This window comes from Elgaria multicarinata, chromosome 1 (assembly GCF_023053635.1).
Source record: "Elgaria multicarinata webbii isolate HBS135686 ecotype San Diego chromosome 1, rElgMul1.1.pri, whole genome shotgun sequence".
Taxonomy (NCBI): domain Eukaryota; kingdom Metazoa; phylum Chordata; class Lepidosauria; order Squamata; family Anguidae; genus Elgaria; species Elgaria multicarinata.
In genome coordinates, this window is record NC_086171.1 from 13,441,989 (window position 1) to 13,465,580 (window position 23,592).

General features: G+C 41.5%; 1 protein-coding gene across 5 annotated transcripts; it reads left to right on the forward strand.

Annotated features, from left to right (window-relative positions):
* The first annotated feature begins 672 nt into the window (after positions 1-672).
* On the forward strand, positions 673-23,121 carry TMEM106B (transmembrane protein 106B). Of its 5 annotated transcripts, XM_063123499.1 has the most exons (10): positions 673-830; positions 1,664-1,732; positions 7,180-7,235; positions 11,303-11,515; positions 16,170-16,233; positions 17,594-17,753; positions 17,868-18,008; positions 18,108-18,157; positions 19,195-19,248; positions 21,334-23,121. In XM_063123499.1, exons 4-10 carry the CDS (start codon positions 11,308-11,310, stop codon positions 21,470-21,472), a joined length of 816 nt encoding a protein of 271 aa, XP_062979569.1. In that variant the 5' UTR covers positions 673-830; positions 1,664-1,732; positions 7,180-7,235; positions 11,303-11,307; the 3' UTR covers positions 21,473-23,121. The 5 variants fall into 5 exon arrangements, with proteins under 5 accessions (XP_062979569.1, XP_062979562.1, XP_062979574.1 ...); XM_063123492.1 differs by lacking the exon at positions 1,664-1,732; XM_063123504.1 differs by lacking the exon at positions 1,664-1,732 and having other exon boundaries at positions 11,306-11,515.
* Positions 23,122-23,592: the final 471 nt, after the last annotated feature.

A 23,592-nucleotide genomic window follows, 5' to 3' on the forward strand; every position in this document is an offset into this window, starting at 1 on the left:
GCTTCTTCCCTCACTGGTGGCCTCTGCAGAGACAGTTGGTGGGGGAGACTGTTATAGGGGGGACTTCTGCTTTTCACATAGATGCTGTCTACTGCTCAGTCGAAGCTGGTGGCTTTGATTTTGGTGGGGCTGTGAATCCGTTCTGGGTTTTAGACAGAATCAGCCAGAACTCTAAAGGCGCTATCCAGAGTACTGAACCCTGAACCCAAACTGGGTTCAGCACCTTGGATAAGTCCTGTAGAGTTCTGGCTGGTTCTGAGCGAAACCCAGAATAGATTCACAGTTCCCACCGAAAACGGAGCCACTGGCGTCCACTGCCCCTGCCATAATCCACAGCATCCCTTTTTGGGCAAGATGGCAAGGACACGTCCCGCTGTGGCTTGCTTGGGCAAGCAGCTGGGAGCATGTCTAAAAATAGAAGCACGACTGCCTGCAGGGTGATGGCTGAAATTCAGCCTCCCTCCTCACTTCCCCCGCCGATGTCGTCGTGCTACCATAAGCAGCTACGCTGGACCGCCCACACTCCTGCCAGTCTATTTTGCAGCAAGCCGGTTCTCGTTGCCAGCCGAGGCAGTGACTTCAAGGGAACACACTGAGCATGCTCCCTGCTTCGTAGCCTCCCTGCTTCGGGGTTTGCAGGTTTCCAACGGGATGTTGACATCCAAGTGAGGGCAAGGAAAGGGCGCAGGGCCTCGCTTCCGATGACTGAGCATGCTCTGTCGTCTTCGGCCGTAAAACTTGACGAGCAGCTGTTTGCGCTGCTGAACCGGGGAGCAAAAACAACCACCTGCTGGGACCGGGCTGCGAGCGTTTGCGGCCTCGCACCGCCGGTGAGTCCTTGGGGAGCGAGGGGGGTGGGCGAGAAAGGCGCCGGTATGCCGGTATGGAAAGCCTGATGCGAGGAGTGGCCTGGTGCGCGCGTGAACGCACACGCGCGTACAATGGTGGGGCAGGGGGGAGAATTGTGCGTCGCCGAAGGGGTGGGGGAGGGAATCGAGACGGAATTGAGCTGGTTTGTGGGGCGCCTGTGCGCGCAGAGCGCTGAGAACTTCACTTACACAACACACCCACACACCCACCCCACAAACAAGTGGCCTGGGAGATGGGATGGAAAGCCAAAAACCCCAGAACGTTGACTTAGGGATAATCTCCATTCAACACAATGGGGCTTACTTCGGAGTAAACATTCCAAAGGATCCTCCTGTTGGCTGGCGAGAGAGGAGTGGAAGGGAGTTATTAAGTGCCGTGTTGTAATGGCCGTAAGGAGGTATAATTTGCCAGGCTTTGGCCTGGCGTTGGAAATGCCGCCGCCTTCCGTCCCTCCCTCCCCGCAGCTGATGACATATTACCGTGTTTATCCTCGTTATGTCTTACTCCCCTTGTCGCCTTCTTTGTGTCTTGAGTGAAGTCTCCTAGCGCCCTGGTCCCTGCGGTTTTCTTGCTTTTGCCCATTTCGCATACGCTACCAGCGGCCTTGGGGGCCTCAAAAGACCTTTAGTCATCCTGAGATGTTGCTTTGTTAAACGGGGGCTTTTGTGTCTGAAATCGAGGGCTTCTTTACAGTCTAGCATTTATGTTGGATGATTTTAATGACTGCTGCTCATGTCCATTTGATTATGGAATGCTAAATCAAGCCTTCATTTTTATTTTTATTTTTCTACAGGGGGAGATTCTGTAAGCCTAGTAATTACTCCCTTGCTATTACAGAGTGCTGGGAAGTGCAGCAGTACAGGTGTGTGAAGTTGGGTGCAGCATGTTAATTAAAGTTGGGGGAAACTGTGGTGGTGACATTTTATTACTTCCCATTAGTTTAGAAGTAGCTGGGAAGCTTTCCTGTGTGGATTTATTTTGAGAGAACTTGGAAGGGGATCTAGGTTCCTAAAAAACTGAGTACTTTATTCCCCCCCCCCCAATCCCTGCATAGGACTGAGTGGTCTAGATAAAGATCTGACTCTGAACCTCATAATATGACTCTAAGACAGGGGTGGGTAATTTTTGGCCCTTGAGATTTCTGTTGGACTACCACTCCCATCAGCTATAACCTGCATAACTAATAGTGAGGAATGATGGAAGTTTTAGCCCTGGAGATATTATTGGGCTACAAGCTGCCCACCCCATTGTAAGGGCTTTATGACACTGCTTGTTACCTTTTTGCCATTGATATTTATTGTTTAAATCATGTTAGCTTTCTGTTGCTTTTATATACAAGCCAGGTGTGAGATATATTTTTTAAAATCGAAAAGTAGACTATATGTGTTCTTCTGAGATTGAATGTAGTTCTACTAAAACTATAATTAAGTGTGAAGTTACTACACAGCTGAACCCCACTTTCATTGCATGGTAGTTAGGATTGCTTCTGTGGACCAGAGCAGACAGTGTAACAGCTGAGCTGGGTAAGGGGAGAGAATAATTGGGAAGTCTCCTCCCCCTTCCCTTATAACATAATTGCATTTGACAGCTAAACTCCAGGACTAAATGAGTAGCTTCCTGTTCCCCTAGTTCTATACTTCAGTAGTTAGTCACATTCATTTACTCCTGTCCCTCCTTGGCAAGTGATGTCTGGAGAGAGAAAGTGTGTGTGTGTGTGAAAGAGAGAGAGAGGTGTTCAGAGGAGGGTGGGGAAGTGTTTTGGCCCTGCTCAGTGCTGGAATGCACACCCACCCACACCCAATACACATACATATTACCTCCAAAGGAAGGCATACAGAAAAATGGTTTCCTTTCCTAAAGGGATGCTTTAGGGTGGATTCCTGCATTGAGCAGGGGGTTGGACTCAATGACCTTGTAAACCCCTTCCAACTCTGCTATTCTATGATTCCATGACTGCTGAGATTCAGGACATGTAGCTCCATCATACAAGCATTTTATTGCACCCTCATTGCTGGGCACTCACGGATTTTCACAGGTCCCTCTCAAGAAGTCATCTGCCTCTTCGGGCCCCTTCTGACCTTCCTCACACCACAAAAAAAAAACCCAGAACATCCTATATATTTTTTAAAACGGAAGTGTGTAGGAGAAGCAGCATGATCAGAACAGCCCGGTGAATGGGCCATGTGCATGTTGTTTGCTTCCTCTTTTGAAAGAGGAAGCATCAAGCAATGAAAGCGGAAGTGTGATTCTCCCCCCACCCGCCCTATCCGATGGAGCCCTTGGTGAGGAGAAAGCTGATGATCTAAGCCCTGAACCTGAATGTTACAGTGTGGTGAAAGGGTTTGTTTTTTACTATCTGTTCCCACGTGTTATAGGGAAGAACTGGCACTGTCTTGTGTGCATTCTCAACCCTATTTTCACACACACCAGTTCCTAGATATTTTAAGCTGTTTGAGGTCCTGCCCTTGCTTACAGCAGAAAGTATCATGAGGGTGGGGTGATTAATTTGAAAAGGAAGAACTGCAGGGAGTGCTTTTCCTGTAATCTTAATCCCTCCCGATTTTAATGGGATCAGAGCCCCTGAAAGATTTTTTTTTTTTTTTTTAGAAAATCTGTACTCTGTGTGGAGAGGGCAAATTAGAGTCATCACCCCACTCTTCCCCCTACCCACCCACCCCCATTCTGGAGAATACACTAAGCTGTTGAAAGCTTAAGCATCCTCCCCCTTCCTGTTTTCCTGTTTTCTAACGTGTTCTACTATTCCCAATATTTTGTGGCTCCTGGAGAACAAGGATGCTCAGTCATTGACACTGAAGTGGGGGTCCTTTAAAAAAACACCACACTAATATTGTTCTGTAGATCTGTGGAGTTTCCCCACTCCATCTTGTCTGTGCATGTCCCTATTTTATTGACATACTTATTTATGGATAGGCACAAGACCAACAAGTTTGCCATTTGGATTAAGAGGTCTTGTGCATTTTAACGCAGAAGTAAGTTCCACAGTGCACACTGGGGCTCATTGCAACTTTTTTTGATTCTGTTTCATAAAACAAAACAACTTAATAGTTAGCAACTTATGGCCTTCTTCACATTGTTGAACTGCAACTCTGATCAGCCCTGGCCAGCGTAGTCAATGGTGAGGGCTGATGGGAATTGCACTCCAGTAACCTCTTTAGGTGTAGAAGTTGTCTGCCCCTGCTGTACTCACTTAGGGAGCCAGCAATCTAATGCCCTCCAGAAATTTTGGAATACAATCCCCAGAATCCCTGGCCATTAGCTGCACTGGCTGGGGCTTATGGGAGTTGTAGTCCAATACATCTGGAAGGCACCAAGTTGCCTACCATGATGGCAAACATGGGAGATTTGCTTCTGAATGAACCTGATGTGTACGATTGTGTGATTTCACAATTCATCTAGTCTCACAACCACCTGAATGCAATGTTTATCTTTCCAGATAAAATAAACAGTGTCTTATTGTAGCTGGCATTGTGTCTAAATACACTTATCGTTGTGCTTATATCAACTTTGACCCAAAGGGTAGAGTCTTTGGGTGTACACTGTGGCTTCCTCATGGTTCACAGATAAAGGTGAAGTAGATGTGCTAGTAATGAATTAATGTACACTGTGCACCCTCCTAACATACAGGACCATGGTGCTTTCACCATCCCACAGAGTGCCATGGGAAGTGTCTCTCTTTTTCTAAGAACTGTAGTTTCTCTCTACATTGGGACATTTCCACTGTCCCTATTTACTTATTTATTTATTATTGCATTTATATCCCACTTTTTTCCTCCAAGGAACCCAAGGTGGTGTACATTTTACTCTTCATTTTATCCTCACAACAACAACCCTGTGAGGTAGGTTGAGCGGAGAGTGTGTGACTGGCCCAAAGTGACCCAGTGGGTTTCCATGGCCGAGTGGGGACTAGAACTCAGATCTCCCAACTCCCAATCCAACACTTTAGCCACTACACCACATTAAAAATGTACAATGTAAAGAGCTGAGCTAGAGTAGTGGCTGAGAACACGTGCTTGCTAACAAGTTCAAATCCCAGCAACCATGAAACTTCTGCAACCCACAACACATTCCCATGTTTCCTCTAGGGCATGTGAATTAAAGTTCAGAATGAATTTGGGTATGTGCAGAGTACATCTTCCTGCTCTCTACATTAAGTAAATGCTTTCCTATTCATTTGAAATTAGTGGGATTAGCAAGGCTGTCTTGGTGACAGGAGTTGTTTCCACGAAAGCTTGAGCTGTAGCACCTCTGAAAACTGATCACTGCTCGCTCCCTCTTCAGCTATAGTATAGGCTGGGACAAGAAGCAAGTTAAGAGCCCTACATAGGGAGGCACCACACACAAATAGTTCCTGCATTTCTCTTCTAGTGGACCATGAAAGAAACAACCCTGGGTGAGCAATTCCTGAGTTAATCCCCTTTTGAAGATTGGCAGCAGGGAGAAGGGAGCAGAAAAAATTCCAAGGGTTAGTAGACCTGAAGGATGGATAAAAATCAATGGTTTAAAATAAATTCTTTTTTTAAAAAAAAATCAAATACTAAATTTCTCATTTTAAAAATAACATAATTACAATTAAGTCTTATTGTAAATATGCTAAACTTATACTGAATGAGAGATAAGCTGGAGCGTGTTCAGAGGAGGGCAATGAGGATGATCAGGAGTCTGGAAACAAAGCCCTATGAAGAGACACTGAAAGAACTGGGCATGTTTAGCCTGGATAAGAGAAGATTAAGAGGAGACATGATATCACTCTTCAAATACTTGAAAGGTTGTCACACAGAGGAGGGCCAGGATCTCTTCTCGATCATCCCAGAGTGCAGGACACGGAATAATGGGCTCAAGTTACAGGAAGCCAGAGTCCGGCTGGATATCAGGAAAACCTTCTTGACTGTTAGAGCAGTACTACAATGGAACCAGTTACCTGGAGAGATTGTGGTCTCTCCCACACTAGAGGCATTCAAGAGGCAGCTGGACAACCATCTGTCAGGGATGCTTTAGGGTGGATTCCTGCATTGAGCAGGGGGTTGGACTCGATGGCCTTATAGGCCCCTTCCAACTCTACTATTCTATGATTCTATGAGAGAGCAATTCAATCCAGTAGCCCCTAGACAGCATCTGGGACACCATAGGATGATGTGGATCTCTTCAGCAGCCATAGACAGCTCTACAGACGAGATGGTGGAGCAAGACAGAGCGAAGCAGAAAGGAGCAACACTGAAAAGAAGAAAACAAAATTGTACACTGTGCATTTGCCTGTATCCCCATTTTGAGGCTGCAGTTCTATAACTTACCTGGGAGTGAGCCCCATTGAACTCAATGAAATGTATTTCTGCATAGAAATGTATAGAATTGCAATGTAACAAAACTGTCATGGATGCCATTCATAAGAAAACCCCTGTATGGGAATCTTTAAAAAAAAAATCCTCTATAGATTTTTAAAAAAGGAAAGGAAGGTATGTAAAATACATAGAATGAGGCAGAGGTACAACGTCCACTTGGAAGAATGAAATTGTAAATAATACTCTTTTTAGTTGTAAATTAACATGGTTTAGGGGTCAGATTTGCCCCATTGTTAAGGAAATATATGAAAAACATTTCAATGGAATACTTGTTTTAAATCCACATTATCAGGTAGATTCTCTCATCCCTCTAGATACCTGTATGTGCAGGGGAGGCATGGGAGGAGATGGCAGTATAGAGCATTCTGGGAATTGTAGTATTGTGCTAAGAACGAGAAGCCCCCTGGGAGTTGTGGTCTCTAATGCTAAGAATAGGAAGCACTCTTCCCCCTTTGCATCCTCTACTACAACTCCCATGAAGCCAGCCATTTTGCAAAAATGTCTCCTTCCCGCCCCGCCCCTTTTTTTTGGGGGGGTAGCGGTGGCTGGCTTTGCAAGGTATGCAACTGGGGCAGGAATAGCACCAGAGCGGGGTCTGTGTGTGGAGAGAGAAATCCCTGCAGAGAGACGATTCACTTCTGTAGTCTCTATCCTCACCCCCGTCTCTCCTCCAGCCTACGACGAAGGCTGAAGCCTTTCCAGCCCTGAGGGTGGCGGGGGGGGGGGGGGGAGGAAATACCCTAGCAAACTCTCCATTTCCGCGACAGCACAGTGAGGCGGACAACTGGGGGGGGGGGTGTAGGAGGGGCGACCCACCAACCCAGGAATTTGGCCGTGTATTTTTTTTACTTTACATCCCCCCCCCCTCCCCCGAGGTGGGCCTCACCGTTTGCTTTGGCTTTGTGCAGAATCTAGTGGTTTGTCTTTCTATATATATATTCCCTCTCTGCAGGTCAAGCAGCTCGATCTGCAAGGGGAGGCAGCCGCCTTGAAGAAGCACGCACACAGGTGAGGGATGCTGAATGCACACACACGCAGAGAGACCGGTCACCTCTCTGGCCACTTAAGAGGCACACAGTTGTGGGGACTTCGTGCATTGAACATAGGGACAGAGGGGAAGGTGCACAGTCAAGGTGACTCTGCTTTGAGGGGTGCCACCTGTGTGCGCAGAGCACTGGGAACTACAGATGTAACCAGGGAGATGGAAAGTAGGGGTGGGTACTGAGGAGTGGAAGGCGTGTTTTTTTAACTATTCTTTTGTAGCAGCTATAAGCGACTAACTTGTCACGTTAAGGCCTGGTATTGGAATGTCCCCCTTTTGAGTATAAAGTCATAGCAACAACATACCAGAGTCTTGCAGCAATTTCCAGAGGGTACCATCTTAGTCCAGTGCAGCAAGAAAGAAGAAGAAAAAAGAGAGGAAGAGACTTGTGGCATTTTAAAGAGCAACACATTTATTTTGGCATAAGCTTTTGTGGGTTTGGGGTTTTTTTTGGTGGCATCTTGAAAACGTAGCATATTTATTATGAGCTAGAGTTCATTCTTATGACTGTAATATATTTGTCAATATTTAAGGTATCGCCAGACTTTGTTTTTGTTGCAACAGATTAAGAAGGCTACTACATCACTTATTATTGGCCTGGTTCAGACAACATGCTAAACCATGTTGCTTAACCACAAAATTGTTAACAGAATGCATTGACCTTAATGCATTCCATTAACCATTTCGTGGTTAAGCAGCATGGTTTAGTGTGTTGTCTGAACTAGACCACTAAGTCTATGCTTCCAGGGTTACAGTATATTCCTCTCCCTTCCCTCCTTCAGTTGTTTTTTGAATTTGGTCTCAGAGCACTGCATTGTTTACCTTGTCCATTTCACATATACTACAAGCAGGTTTGGGACCTCAAAGAGCAAAGGCATGGTTTGTTCACAGGGGGTGTCTGAAGTCTGTGTCCAGCAGATTTAGCAGATGCAAAATAATAATTCATAGTGGGCTTGCGAATTATGATGAGCATCGAGCATGGTTAAGTAGTTATATCTGCCCTTGGAATCATGACTTCATCTCTATCTTTTCTTCTGAGGAAGATTCTATAACCTCAATAATTACCCCATTGCTATTAGAGAGTGCAACAGATTTAGGATTTGTACATATTTATCCCTTTTGTCGTGTGTGTGTGTGTGTGTTAACATTAATAATTTGTTTATTGGCAAACCATAGGAGGGGTGAATTTTGATGTGTATTACATTTTGTTACCTTCATTTAGTTTAGATATGTAAGTGGGAAGCTTTCCAGTCAGGAATTATTTTCATAAATAGAGCTGGAAGAAACCTCAGGGGCCTTAAAATGGAGTGCTCAATATCCTTCTCTATACCTGATTAGGACTGGTCTCTAAATACTTGATTCTGGAACCTGAGAATGAGAATATAATATGGGCAGGACTTAAACGATTTAAATTAATTGTAATTTCGCACTAGGTTACTGCTCAGTTGTGCTCTACTTTTATTTCATGACAGTTTGGATAGCTTCTTTTGTCAAGAGAAAGCTGTGTTAAGGCTCTTTTAAAATAATGATGATGCAGCCCAATGTGTGTTTGCATACAGTGCAATCCTGTGCATGCGTACTCAAATGTAAACACCATTGAGTTCAATGGGACCTACTCCCAGATAAACGTGTATTGGATTGCAGCTTTAGTTGCTTTGCAAAGTTCATAGTTCATTCTAGTTACTAAAAGTTTTGTGGCATCTTAAAGACTAAGACATTTATTATTGCATAAGCCTTGCCCAAGCAAATCACTTTGAAAACTGGATTGTGCTGTAGCGTGTTAACCATTTCTTAGTTTTACAACACACCTAGTTTTACAACGGTAGCTGAATGAGTGTTTTTCTGTGGCCATCACAGTAAGTGGGTTCGCAGAGTGTCTAAATGTCCAATGTGATCGTCATTTGCGTTATCTTAACAATTAGCCATCTCTAAACTCTGAGCCAATGATCCTTACATGTTGCTGTTAAGGGCACAGGAGCTCCATCACTGGAATGTTGGCACCCTTGTATAATAAAGGCGTTTACAGTATTGTAAACGCCTTTATTATGCTTAAGTATTTCCAATCCAATATTTATGTAACCTGTATTTTAGTCCCTGACTATCTGAATAATTTGTGGGGGACAAGTGTACCTTGTAATAGTGAGTGTATAGCAGGGTTTTTTCATCCTAGAACTTCAAAATAATAGAATTACTCACTGTAGCACACAACAGTACTGAAGGGAAACCAAGAGGAGGGTGATATGAAGAACTTATTTCCCATTTCCTAAGATTACACCATGGGTAAAATATGTGATTCCCAATCAATGAATGAAGATAATTCTTGAGTCATTATAACATTTTCCCCAGTCAATAAAATAGACCAAGGCCTTGATACTACCTACACTCTCTGAACCCTGTGGTTTGCATCAACCATGGTTAAACATTACGTCTGAACTGAATAAATCATGTTTATGGCAATTTCCCACATTTTCCATTCTTTCTGCTAGTAAATTTCAAACAACTCGCAGTGAGGTCTTCCTATATATGCCTTCTCGACCATGACTTTGCTCAGCAAGTTGAACCATGGTTTCAATACTGTACATTTAGAATTTTAACTAAAAACAAAGCAAGAAATGCTAACTGGATAAATGTTATGTCTAAACCAGGCCTTATTTGGAAGCAAGTTGTACTGAAAACATTTAATGTACCTCCTTAATACTTAGAGTTGATATATAATAGTTGGTGCCTGTTTTGTCCAAGCAGTCTTTATATTCCTTTAATGTTGTTCCATTTCACTTTTTCTCTTCTCTATTCGCATCATCGAAGCATTCTTGAACAAATCTCAAGGGCATTCTTGCCAACTAATTACACTGCAACCTTATGCATTTATTTGAGTAGGAGTGCTACTGTAGATAGTGGGCTTTACTTAAAGGTAATTGTGCATAAGATCATAGCCTTGTTCAAAAAGCATTTCTTACCTTATATACTCTCCAAAAGAAATATTTATTTCCATAGTTAGATTTTACAGGTGATTGTTGTGCTAACTGTGGGTTGTTTAATCTTAAACTACCCAGAGTTCCAGGTTTGGGCATGACAAAACAACCTACAAGTTCTTGGGTTTTTAATTGAAAATGGAAATATCTCATTCATTTCATTTCATTTATTGCATTTTTATACCGCCCAATAGCCAAAGCTCTCTGGGCGGTTTACAAAAATTAAAAACTACAACAATATTTAACAATGTACAAATCAACAATATCACAATAATATTCAAAATATACTAAATACGCATGTACAGCAAAACAAACCAGGTAAGGGGGAAAAAAGCCTTCCGCTCCAGCCTTGCTTTAATGTCTCCAGGTGGGGGGGGGGGGAGCAGGTGGAATAGCTCACCCTTGATGGTCCAGCATTTCTCCCCCAGAAGCAGCACTTCCCAGCCTTCAGCTCCAGCCTTGCTTTAAAGTCTCCAGGTTGGGGGGGGGAGGGGAGGGGAGCAGGTGGAATAGCACGTTCCGCTCATCATTACAATTCCTAGTGAAGTGCAAACAGGGTCCATGTTTATCGTTTAACTTACATATGTTAAGTAAACTGCATTTGCTGAGGAGTTTCCGGATTTGGTAGTTGTAAATATTAAAAAGCAACTGTACTAGCAAGATCTCACAGAGATGTATTCACTTGATTGATGCGATTAAAGATTGTAGTCAGATGTTACAATGACACAGTTTTCACTAAAATATAATAGGTCTGTATATTTTTAGCTATAGTAGTTGTACAATGACCAGATCAGAACACTTTCAGTGGGATATCTAATTGATCAACTGGATTTGATTCGACTAATGGCTGACAGCAAATTCTCAAATAGGGGCTCTGCTGTTACTTAAGTTATGTTAGTCCTTTGATGGTCATTTCACTAACAGCTGACCAGACCCTTTGATTGTCTTGTCTTAAAAATCAGTGGAAATTACAAGAATAGTCTATTAATAGCTCCCCAAACAAAGCTTGCCATTGTAAAGGCCTTTACGATCTAAATACTTCTTCTGACTTTACCTTCCAGCAGACATGGGAAAATCTCTTTCAATGCCTTTAAATGCATCTAAAGAAGATGGGATTTCATCATCTGACAACATGAGGAATGGATTAATGCACTCAGAATCTCACAATGAAGATGGAAGAAATGGGGATGTGTCGCAGTTTCCATATGTTGAATTCACAGGCAGAGACAGTGTCACATGTCCCACTTGCCAGGGAACAGGGAGAATCCCACGTGGTACGTCTGATATCTACTGTTCTAAATACGTTTTTCCTTATTCTTTATTCTCCATTAAACCAATCTTCTCGAACCTGCTGCCCTCCAGATGTTTTGGATTACAGCTTCTATCATCTGTGACCATTGGCCATAGTGGCTGTAGCTGATGAGAGTTACTTCCCAAAACTTATAGAGGGTACCAAGTTGTGGCAGGCTGCATTTGACTAATGCATGTCTCTTACAGAAAGTTTGTGGTGCAGTTATTGATATTGATATCTGAGAATATTAGTGAAAGAATTAGAGTTTCATTTCCTTGGATTAGTGTAATTTATTTTTCTCTTTCTTCTTTGTTCTCTCTCTCTCTCTCTCTCTCTCTCTCTCTATATATATATATATATATATATATAGTTTAATACTAATGCAAATAATCCAAAGGATTTCACAACAGTATTGGATATCGTTGTACCCAACTTGAGTGACCACAAAATATACCCATTAAACTACTTTAAAAATTAACAAAGTAAATTCATCAATATTTATACTGCCACAGGATACTTCATGGCTGCATTTGGATGTAATACTAAACCATGGTTTGTTTAGCTTAATTCTGGCTTATTTGTACATACAGAACTTCCTCAGCCAGCTAGTTAAGCTTTGTTTGGGGCCAGCAACCAACAATTTGAAAGCATGGTTTGCAATTCTCACGTGAATCTTGGTTTGGGTTAACTATGGTTTGATGCTATACCTGAACTCAATGTCATGTTGAGTTGCTCCAACCCAATACTCACCTGACTATAGAGAAATGAGGAAAGATGAGCTAAAAAAACAAAGGCACTCACACAGCTAAGAGACTCACTGGTGTTTTCACAGACCTCCCTATTTCTCCTCACTCTCCCTAGCAGTAGACGACTTATTTTTCTCGCCTCCTCACTGACAAGCTCTGCAACAGCCTTCTGAAGAGATTTTTTTTTAAAAGAGACTCCTACAGGCACTTTTGCTCATATCGGATATGTGAGTTATGTTTAAAGCATATGTTTGCTTTTAGCAAGCCTTAGTGATGGAATTGCGCAGGTTGAGCTAAAAGCCTCCCCACCCCACGTCTACTTGCTTGTTGCTTAACTGTTTCTGCAATAATCCACCCCCCCTTTTTTTTTTTATGCAAAGGACTCAAGTTATTGCTAACACCCGTTCTTCTGTTTGCTCACCAATCCTGGTAGTAAAACAAAAAACTTCATCAGTATTAATAGAAAGAATAGCCACAGCAGGAAGGACTTACAGAGAGCAGTTGAAGATCTCCAAGAAGGGTGCATTCGTGTTTGGCACCCTGTTCCTGCAGCCAGCCAATGACAAGAGAAGTAGTGATGGGGTGAGGCCTTGTTGGTCCTCAGCTGCTGCAAAGCATTTTGGTATAGCAGCTGGGGATTCACAGAGTAGATGAGGGGACAAGCCCAGCCCATCCCCAAAACTAGGAAAAACAATCTTGTCTGTGAGCAGGATTCTGGCTTCTTCAGCAAACCATAGCTGAAGCCAGCTGTGGCTTTAGTGTTGCTTCCAAAAGTGGTCTGTATGTCACCTTGCTATTTTTAAACTACTTTTATCTATTTTAATCTTTAAAAAAATGGATTTATTTATTTATTTATTTATTTATTTATTACATTTCTTTCCCACCTTTTTTCCTCCAAGGAAACCAAGGTGGCATACATAATATTCCTCCTCTTCTTCTCCATTTTATCCTCACAACAACAACCCTGTGAGGCAGGTTGGGCTGAGAGTCAGTGACTGGCTCAAAGTCACCCATTCACCTTCCATGGCTGAGTGGGGTCTAGAACCCAGATCTCCTGACTCCTAGTCCAACACTCTAGCCACTACACTACAACTTCACCTGATGTACTCTGTAGATTTGTGCTTTAAAAAATGTGTTCGAAAAACTGTATGGCTGGGAATCATTTATTCTAGTATACTATGTAATGCAACTGGAAGCTGAAGCAAATGAGACTTTTCCTGTGTTTAAATTGCTTATCTATTAATAGGTGTAGCTTCTTAATAATGCCTGTTGATATAAAAGGTTAGATGTAAAGCGACCAGCAAAGCATGCTTTGAATTAAGTTTGAGAACAACTTGTTGGGTGTGAATAACGTAAAATATGAGGCAAAAATAATAAGGAAATATATTTATTTTATTTATTTATTTATTACATTTATATAACGCCCCACAGCCGAAGCTCTCTGGGCGGTTTACAACAATTAAAAATGGTAAACATTAAAAGTATACAAAATTTAAAAACCATCAAAAACATAAAAACAGAATAAAAACAACAGTATCCATTTAAAAAACAACAATTCTGGGGTCCATTAAAAACAAACTTAATGTTGTTAAATGCTGTTAAAATGCCTGGGAGAAGAGAAAAGTCTTGACCTGGCGCCGAAAAGATAACAACGTTGGCGCCAGGCGAGCCTCATCGGGGAGATCATTCCACAGTTGGGGGGCAACCACTGAGAAGGCCCTCTCCCTTGTTGCCATCCTCCAAGCTTCCCTCGGAGTAGGCACTCGGAGGAGGACCTTAGATGTTGAGCGCAGTGTACAGGTAGGTTCATGTCAGGAGAGGCGTTCCATCAGGTATTGAGGTCCAATATATAATCCATTGAAGGGTTTAGAATGTCTAGTGTAATGGTTGAATCTCATGTTACAATAAAAAAAGGAGAGAAATAGCCCAAGAAAAGAAGTATACTAAACATCTGTATCGTACCTGTTTCAAGTCTGTTTCACAGCTGAGCTTCCATTTCTGCTTCTTGTAACACAATATGGTGCCTCCTATCTTTAAACCTCATCCCCTAACAGGACATGCTATTATAGTAAGGGCTTGTCCAGATGATCAGTTCTGTTTTGTTTCAATGCCAGTGAATCCGAATATAGGTTTTGCAAGTACCAAAATAAAAAGCAAAAAAGGAGTTTGAAAAACCTGCATGTTATATGCAAAGATGCATTTCATCTACTTTGGCTCTCAGTAGCTCTGTTCACATGTAATACTAAACCATGGTTTAATGTTGCGTTGATGTGCTACAGTGAGCCTCATGTTCATAAACTCCCCTTTACACACACTCCTCCATGAGGAGATCAGGAACTTCCACTTCTTTTTTAAATTAACCACAATTTTTCATTATATCAGAACCCTAAACTATGGTTAATGTTTCAATAAACCATAGTTAATAAGTCAACTATACAACTAATGGCTAGAAGCTGGCTTGCTTTAACAAATCGAAGTGAAGATTAACAGTTTCATCTGGATCTGGATGTCATGGCAGACTGCAGATACTCTAAAATGGAAATAAAAGCTTCCACAGTCCTACGCCAGCGGGGAAGTGTACCCAAGGCTGGTCCTCATAATAATAAACCATAGTTTAGTGCTGAGTGCAAATAAGTCCAGAATGTAACCATCTACAACTAGTGAGCTCCATGAAAGAAAGATGGAGTAGCCTCAAGGAAGTACCGCCACACATCTCTGCCTAATCCAGAAACATCAGTTTTTGTAATTACAATTGCTAACAAAGTTGAAATTTCCACTTCACCCAAATCTGTGAAGTGCGTTGACATGTCTTTTCTTAACCCTTTTTGTGTGCTTTGAACTGCATCATGATGAGAAATTCAGCAAGTGTTGCTTCTCTTGTCCTGGAGCTGCAGTCAAGAAGGGTGGCACTAGTTGAATTTCTCATTATCGTGAAGCAGTTCAAGGCACAAGAAGAAAGAAAACAGAAAGCCTGATTAAGGGTGAAGAGAGAATAATTTTACTGCCCAGATTGTGCCTATGACAAGGTAATTGAGAGTGGTTAAAGGCAAGTAATCTAGTTCATGTGCCTTGTATCAGTACTACTGCAGGTTCAAAGTGGTCCTTCTCACCACACAGAGCCAGTGTGGTGTAGTGGCTAACGTGTTGGACTGGGAGTCGGGAGATCTGGGTTCTAGTCTCCACTCAGCCATGGAAACCCACTGGGTGACTTTGGGCTAGTCACAGACACTCAGCCCAACCTGCCTCACAGGGTTGTTGTTGTGAGGATAAAATGGAGAGGAGGAAGATTATGTATGCTGCCTTGGGTTCCTTGGAAGAAAAAAGGTGGGATATGAAATAAATAAATAATAATTTGAAGATTGCTTAAAATTTTATTTATTTAATTTAAAGTGCTCATTAGCTGTTCTTCCACTGAAGTTCACAAAATAAACAATAAAATACTACACAATAAAGCAAGGCAGTGTAGAATAAAATGCCAGCATAAAACATGCATACTAAAACAACAACCCTAAAAGGATTTCACCTGGTGCCAAAAAGAAAAAGGATGAACCTCTCTTGGGTGGGGATTGTGGAGGCATGATGTCACAACTGAAAAGGCAGTACACAGACTGAAGTGACATGTAAGGATCTGTTTCTCTTGAAACAATTTCTTAACTGTCAGTTCTAAGAAGTTGCCTCTTGACATTTTTATTGCACTTAAAAGGTAAGTCTCTTAAATTGAGTCTACCATAGGCTTGTTTCTATATAGCTAGAAGAAATTCTTTGGAGAGTTGTAATACAGTAGAAATTTCAGTTTTATCAGCATAGGAGGTTGCATTTTTTACTGGCTTTTCAGCAACAATGCACATAGAAAGAAATCTCAAGATACTAACAGTTACCTTCTTATTCTAGGGCAGGAAAATCAGCTTGTTGCCCTGATTCCATACAGTGATCAGAGACTGAGACCAAGAAGAACGTAAGCAATAGTAACAATGTGAATATATTGTATCAGTGAATTCTTTTTAAGTTAGATTTTGTCTAATCAGATCTCGTTTCGAAAGGTGTAATTCTGATGTGATGGTTTGCTGTTTCCTATATGACCTTTGGAATGATTCTTGTGTATCCATTCATCGCATATACATGGTGTGTTTTGTTGAAATAATGTTCCACGATACAGGATGGGCTTCATTACCTTATTTACTATTGGCTCAAAGCCGTATCTCCCCTGGAGTATTGTCATGTTTCACTGAATTGGCTTGAAGGGAGAGAGTTACTATGGCTAAGCTTGTGGTGCCTTCAGGGATCTGGTAGAAATACACTAAGGAAAGCTAACATTCAAGACATGCCCATTCATCCCACTCAGTCTTTCCATTTGTTTGTCAGAATAAGACTTGGGCTTCGTGGCTTGGTTTCAGATTCTGAACTAGACTCGGAGCTTGAACTACAAGAAGCGCAGCCAAGTCAGGGAGCGGGGGAGTCAGGGAGTCAGGGAAGAACCTTGTCAGGAGCTTATCAAACAGGAGGCCTAGGTCCAGAGATCATCTCCCCCCACCCCTGGGAACTCAGTCTTTGTCAGAGGGGGTGGTAGCATCGGAATTGACAGATCCCAGAGTCAAGCAGGCAGAGTTGAGAGGAGGTGGGAGGCTGTCCGCCAGACTAGCTGCCCAGAAGTTGCATCATGAAGACCCTCCCTGAAGGAGGAGTCTGGTAAAAGCCTGTCGGGCATTTTGGGAAACTGTCCATTTAGTTGATAGGCAACTGCCTTGCTTTGTTAGGCTAATTAAGCTTAGAGGATCGCTCCTAGCATTCACAGTCCCTTCAGGTGTAAGAAGGTGTTTTTTCCTGAATAAAGATGTTGTGTATTGCACAGTGAATATCTTTGTTGGTATCACAACACTGGTTTCTGTTGCTGTGATATCTAAGCTGCTTTGCTCAGCTATTAAAAACCTTAGGGTGGATTAGGAAAGCCTAGGTTATCTGCCCTAACTGGGAAAGAGCAGCAACATATTAACAATAGTTGGGCCTACTTTTTTGTCTCCTGTTCATAGGAGTTTAAACACCTGAAGATTTTGGTGTTTATGCTGCATAATTTGCTCCCAGACTTACACAAGTTAGGCAGCATGGAACCATGTGGGTGTATGTGCACACTCATATACTTTTCAAAATGGCAACTTGCCTTAGAATAAATGAATTGTGAAAGAAGTAGCTGGTTGGATGGAGGTTTCCTAGAAGCTGTTAAGTAAGCTAAAAATCCATGCAATGCAATGCAAACAAGGGGCAGGGCGTGGATTTTAAAAAGGAGTATGTTGTGGTAACCTATGTCTTCTCTTCTGCAGAAAGCTTTATGTGACTGCTTCTGTAATTGTATGCTTACTACTTTCTGGGCTGGCAGTATTTTTCTTATTTCCTCGATCTATTGATGTGGAATACATTGGAGTCAAATCAGTATATGTCAGTTATGAAGCACCGAGGCGCATCATATATTTAAATATTACGGTAAGATAATCATTAAATTAGCTGTCACTTCCTTTGATATTTGGCACTTGATATGGATATTTAAAATGATGCTGGCTTTATTTAATCTAGAAATCTAAATTGTCTCTTCTGCAGAACACATTGAACATAACAAACAACAATTATTATTCTGTTGAAGTTGAAAACATTACAGCCCAGGTCCAATTTGCAAAGACTGTCATTGGGAAAGCACGGCTGAGTAACAATACCCACATTGGCCCACTGGATATGAAACAGGTAACTTAGCTGCCTTGCTCAGATAAGAGATGGTTGCCTTTTGCAGCAGTGTTTCAGATTCTCATCCACTATTTTGTTGTTTTTTTCTTTTCTTTTCAGATTGATTATATGGTGCCTACAGTTATACAAGATGAAATGAGTTACATGTTGTAAGTGTTTCACTCATTGGATTTCAATTTATAGGGATGTAATAGAGGGACACCCAACAAACTATCTCCAGCTCCAAATAGCAGGGCATCAGCTAGTCCAGAACGAGAGCCGTGTGGCACTATTTGGGGCTTACACAGGACACCTGTACAAAAGCAAACAAACAAAAACAACACATTTCCCTCCCATGGCTTCATTATTTCCAGACATTTTGCATCCCTAGTCCTTCTATAAAGTGTTCTTATTACATAGTTGATAGAAATCATTTGGGGGGTAGTAAAAGCTGGGTAACAATATATACTTTGTCTTAAATGCTAAAAGAAAATATTTCATAATCCAAAACTGTTAAGTTTTTCAGTGGGAAAGGAACAGTGCTTGGAAAAAACAGGAAAATTCCCCTATTCCCCCCCCCTTATTTTTTTCTGGGTCTTCACGTCTCTAGTCTGAACCCAGAAAACTGGGATTAATCTTAACTATGGTTTACTGAAACAAGCTAACTTCAAACCATAGTATATGATGTTGGCTTGTTTCTGTAAACCATTGTTGAGGTTTTTGATGTTAAGCTAAACTGCTGAGAGAGGATTACTTGAGCCTGAGGTTTTTCCACATTTGTTCATGTAATGCAAATCCATATTTTAGCTTTACATGTAAACCAGCCACAAATCTACACAACTTCTGGTTCTTTTAGATCCTGATTTCTTTTTTACTTCCTTTGCCTGGGGCAGTGTAAGAGCTGACCAGAGAATACAATGGAGAATCCAGAATTTTTAGTATAATTGTGATTGCTTTCCTCTCACTGCTGCTGCTGTGCCTAAGTTTCTTTGAGGAGGAAGGTGTTGGGGGAAGGCATTTGGGCTTGGGCTATGTCTCATCCGGATATCCAGTTCATGTTAAATATCTCATTTTCGCCAAGCTCATATGAAACTGAGTCAATGGGAATTCACCCATTACTAATTAGAAATAAAAACTGAGTATGTTTTTTTTAGTTTGCTAACTTTTGATTATATGGAGTGTACTAATGCTACTTTATTTCTTACAGTGATTTTTGTACTTTACCCTCTATCAAAGTACATAACATTGTAGTCATGATGCAGTAAGTATGAAATGTATTTTCATTGATAAAGAAAAGTAACTTAACAAACAATACTTTACTATAGAGGGTTTTTTTCCCTTTTCGCCTCAGTGTATCACTTTCTTAATCTCCTCCTATTTTGCCCTGTCTACATAGCTTTTATTGACATTCGTTTATTAGTACTGTAGGTTGGACTGTGAGGAAAGGATTTAAAGGAATGTAATAAGCAAGTGTTTGCAGTACTTTGGTGAACCTGTAATAAAAAACCCGCAGACAAACAACAGTAATCTTGTAAAATCGTATAATTATATAAGAAAATTTACCTAAGCTGTTGAATTGTGCCATCACTGGGATGAATGTAATGGAAGTTCTAGCCAAATATTTTATTGTTTTTTATGTATTATTATTATTATTATTATTATTATTATTATTATCCCACTTTTTTCCCAGTACTGAGACTCAAGGTGGCTTACAAGATTAAACATGTACAATTAAAGCATATAAATATAAATTTACAAAAGTCAAAATAGAATTAAACCTGCAGTAAAATTAAAAACATGTTAATTTTTTAAAAAACAGTAACAGATTAAAAGGGGGAGGGGAATCCAATACATTAACACAGGTCCAGAGTAGTTCCAAATGCCTGCCGGAACAAACAAGTTTTTGCCTGTCTCTGAAAGTGTAGCACAGAAGGAGCTAGTCTAGCGTCCCTGGGAAGGGAATTCCAGATCCTTGGAGCAGCCACTGAGAAGACCCTCTCCTGCGTACCCGGGATGTTGGTGGGACTGAGTGAAAGGCCTCCCCAGAAGATCTCAGCATGGGCAGGCTCATATGGGAGAATGCAGTCTTTCAGTTAACCTGGACCCGAGCCGTATAGGGCTTTATAGGTGATAACCAGCACTTTGAATTGTGCCTGGAAACAGACTGGAAGCGAGTAAAGCTGTTTTAACAGGGGACTTGTATACTCATGAAAAGGATTATCTTTTTTCTTACTTAATAAATAAACACAGTGAATAATTTATATCCCCCAAGGAGTTCAAGGTAGTGTACATTTTATCATAACAACCTGTGAGTTACATTAGACCGAGGGGATAGTGACTGGCCCACATTCACCGAGTGAGCTTTATGAACGAGTAAAGATTTGAATCTGCATCTCCCCGGATCTAGCCTGGTATTAACGCAGCACCCCTTTGGCTCTCAGTGGGACGGAAGCTTATTCTTTTCTTTCACATCAGTACCCACTTCTTCATTTCTTGTTCCTTCCCCTGCATCAAACATCTTCATAGAGTGGGCAATACTTGTGTCTTCTGGAGTCTTGTGAAAGATGAAAAGGAAGTGCTTCTCTGTGCTTCTCTTCACACTCTAACAGTACTTCTGAAGTTCCTGCAGCAAGCAATGCAACTGGAGCTTCAAAAAACATGGCAGTAAATCCTGCCTCTTGCCTAAATCACTACCTGATCTAGAAGTGTAGAGAAGTCTATTTTGATCGGTTTTACTTTGGTTTGTACTGCACTTCTAAAAATACCTTGTTCTATATAATGACCAGATTTGCATGATCACTGCAGGCCACCGTTTAAGTCATGGCAACTAGGGGTGCCAGGTTTTCTATTCAAGCCCCTGATCCCAGGTTGTCTATTCAAGCTTGTTGTATGATCCGGACCCAGGGGCAGGGGTTGTTTAAGGTTTAAACAGCCCTCAAATAACCATTGTCTATTGTAGTGTTATTTGAGGGTTGCTTAACCCTCAAATAACCTCTGCTGAACAGATTTGTTTAACCCTCAGACAACCTCTGCTGAACATAACATACCAATGGCAACCCCTGTTGGGAGCTGAATATTCAAAAAGGCTGCCGCCCCCGCCCCCCCCCCCCCCCGTGCCGCAACCCATGGTGGGCTGTGGTGATCATGCAGATTGGCCCAATATGTCATGTCTGATACTCAGCTTTTATCTGTTAGTCAGGTGATTTCCTTTATATCTTTGTGAATCAAATATTTACATTTTAAAATTAGCATAGTATGAACAGTACTAACATCAAACACTTTTGACATTAGAAGTTGTATATGGCTTATAAACTAAATCTCTCTCTCCCCATTCTTTTCCTTTAAGAGTGACTGTGACCACTTCTTACTTTGGCCACTCTGAGCAAATATCACAGGAGCGATACCAGTATGTAGACTGTGGTGGAAACACAACTTACCAGCTGGGACAGTCGGAGTATCTAAATGTTCTTCAGCCTCCTCAGTAAAAGGAACAGAGCTACGCCTGTATGAGGAAAGAAAATGACTGTTGGTTCTTTCACTGTTCATTTCAGTTGAACTTTTGATTATATCTGTTACTGCTTAGAGGTGGATGTATATAATTTAGCAGTCCTGCAGGCGCCTGTACTTTGAGGCAGAAAAAGGACAAATTGTACATAATCCCACTTGATAACGTCTTCATTTTCACTCTAAATGTGTAAGTATTTTGTCAAACTGTTGCATTGGGGAAGGGGGATCTTAATTCAATGAACTTGTATTGAAACTTGGGTACATGACTTATAAAAGTCAGTGTGCAACCATATAATTGTATACATGACGCTGTTACTAACAAGTATGTATTAGAGACTAACCTGATGACACAGGACTTTCAGTTCCGTTGACTTTGTTTAGATTATGGATTAAGCAAGGCTGGCCATGTTGTAGCAATTGAAGATACATGTTACTAACCTTATATGAGTTCAGTTTTCACTGTATTGGGAATTTTGTTCTAAAAAAATTCGATGACAGATGAAGTGCTTGTTACTGCTGCCTTTCTACAAAAGACATACATTTGCTTGAAAGAGCTGGGTAAGTCGATGATATGAATACCACTTAATTAGTGCATTCTTACAGACTGATGGGTACCAGATGAGGAGTAAAATACAACGCATTTTTAAAAAATACTTTTAAAAAAGCAATCAAAACAATACATGCAATTTAATGCTCCAGTTTATGGAAAACAAACATTTTTTTCTGCATTTTGTACCTTCCGTATTCGTTGATTAGTAAAAAGTACTCACCTGCTTCTCTGAAACTCCAAATGTGCTTTGTATTTGGGGGTTAAGTTCATTTCACTGTAGCTTGGATAATAACTAAATGTAGACTTTTGACAACTTGATGTGAAGGTAAAATACACCAGTCGTAACAGAGAACATCTTACTAAAATAGCCATGTTTTCCCTTACCAGGTTTGAGAGTTGCTGTAGATCAGGGATGGGCAACCTCCAGGAGTTACAGGCCATATTCCCACCAACCCACTGGGTTGTGCACACCACTGCTGTCTAAATCGCTGCTCCCACTGTTGAAATTGCTGCAGTGGCAGCTAGAAATACATCAACTCTGCAAGGAAACAAAAGCATACCGTGAGCACATGTGTTGCTTGCAAGCAGAATTTTGCTCATTGCAACAAGGTATGCGCTCCCCGCTTCTTTTCGTTCATTGCAAAATCGGCGCATATTTTGCTGCCACTGCATCAAATTTGGCAGGGTAGTGGGAGGCTGAAATAACTACCATGGGAGGGCCGTAAGCACCCCGTCCCTGCTGTAGATCAAAGTAATTATCTTCTCTTAACCGCTTGTGTGTCTATGTGCACATGTGTAATCATGCTTGATTTTATCTTCAGAAGTCACAGAATGATTAGTGTGGTCCTAGTATTGTTTGGCTTAATAGTTCCTTCCCTTGCTGTTCTGGTAATTCTGGGAGAGAAGCAATCATAATGGCAAAATGGCTGACATGGTTAATTCCTGTGTCAACAATGCTGGCAAGTAACATTATTTGGCACTTGTCTGTGATTGTTTCCCTTGTAAGAGACCTGAGTGATCTGTCAAGCAGCTATACTATAGCACAGCCTTCCTTAACCTGGGGCACTCCAGATGTGTTGGACTGCATCTCCCAGAATGCCCCAGCCAGCAGAGCTGGCTGGGGCATTCTGGGAGTTGTAGTCCAACACATCTGGAGCGCCCCAGGTTGAGGAAGGCTGCTAGCAGCTCCCATGCCATTATGGTTATGTAGGGATAGGGCCTGTTGCACCTAGCCTGGGTAGTTGGTAAAAGATACTACATTATGTTGTTGTTTTAGTTCCGGAATAGCTAATGTTTTGAACTCAGCGTGTTTTCATTTGGATGTGTCCTGATTTCCCAACTGAGGAATACTAAAGCATCTGCTATGTCGTAGTGATAGGCCCTCTCTTAACAGATATAATGAGGTTACAAATTTGAAAGCACTGACAATTTGAAAACACTGAATTTAATCTAACCAAGTTAAGATTTTAACGTCCCATTGGTTTCTGTGGGAAAGATTCACACATATTCCCCTGGTGATCAATGGGACTTGAAAGTGTCTAATTGGGT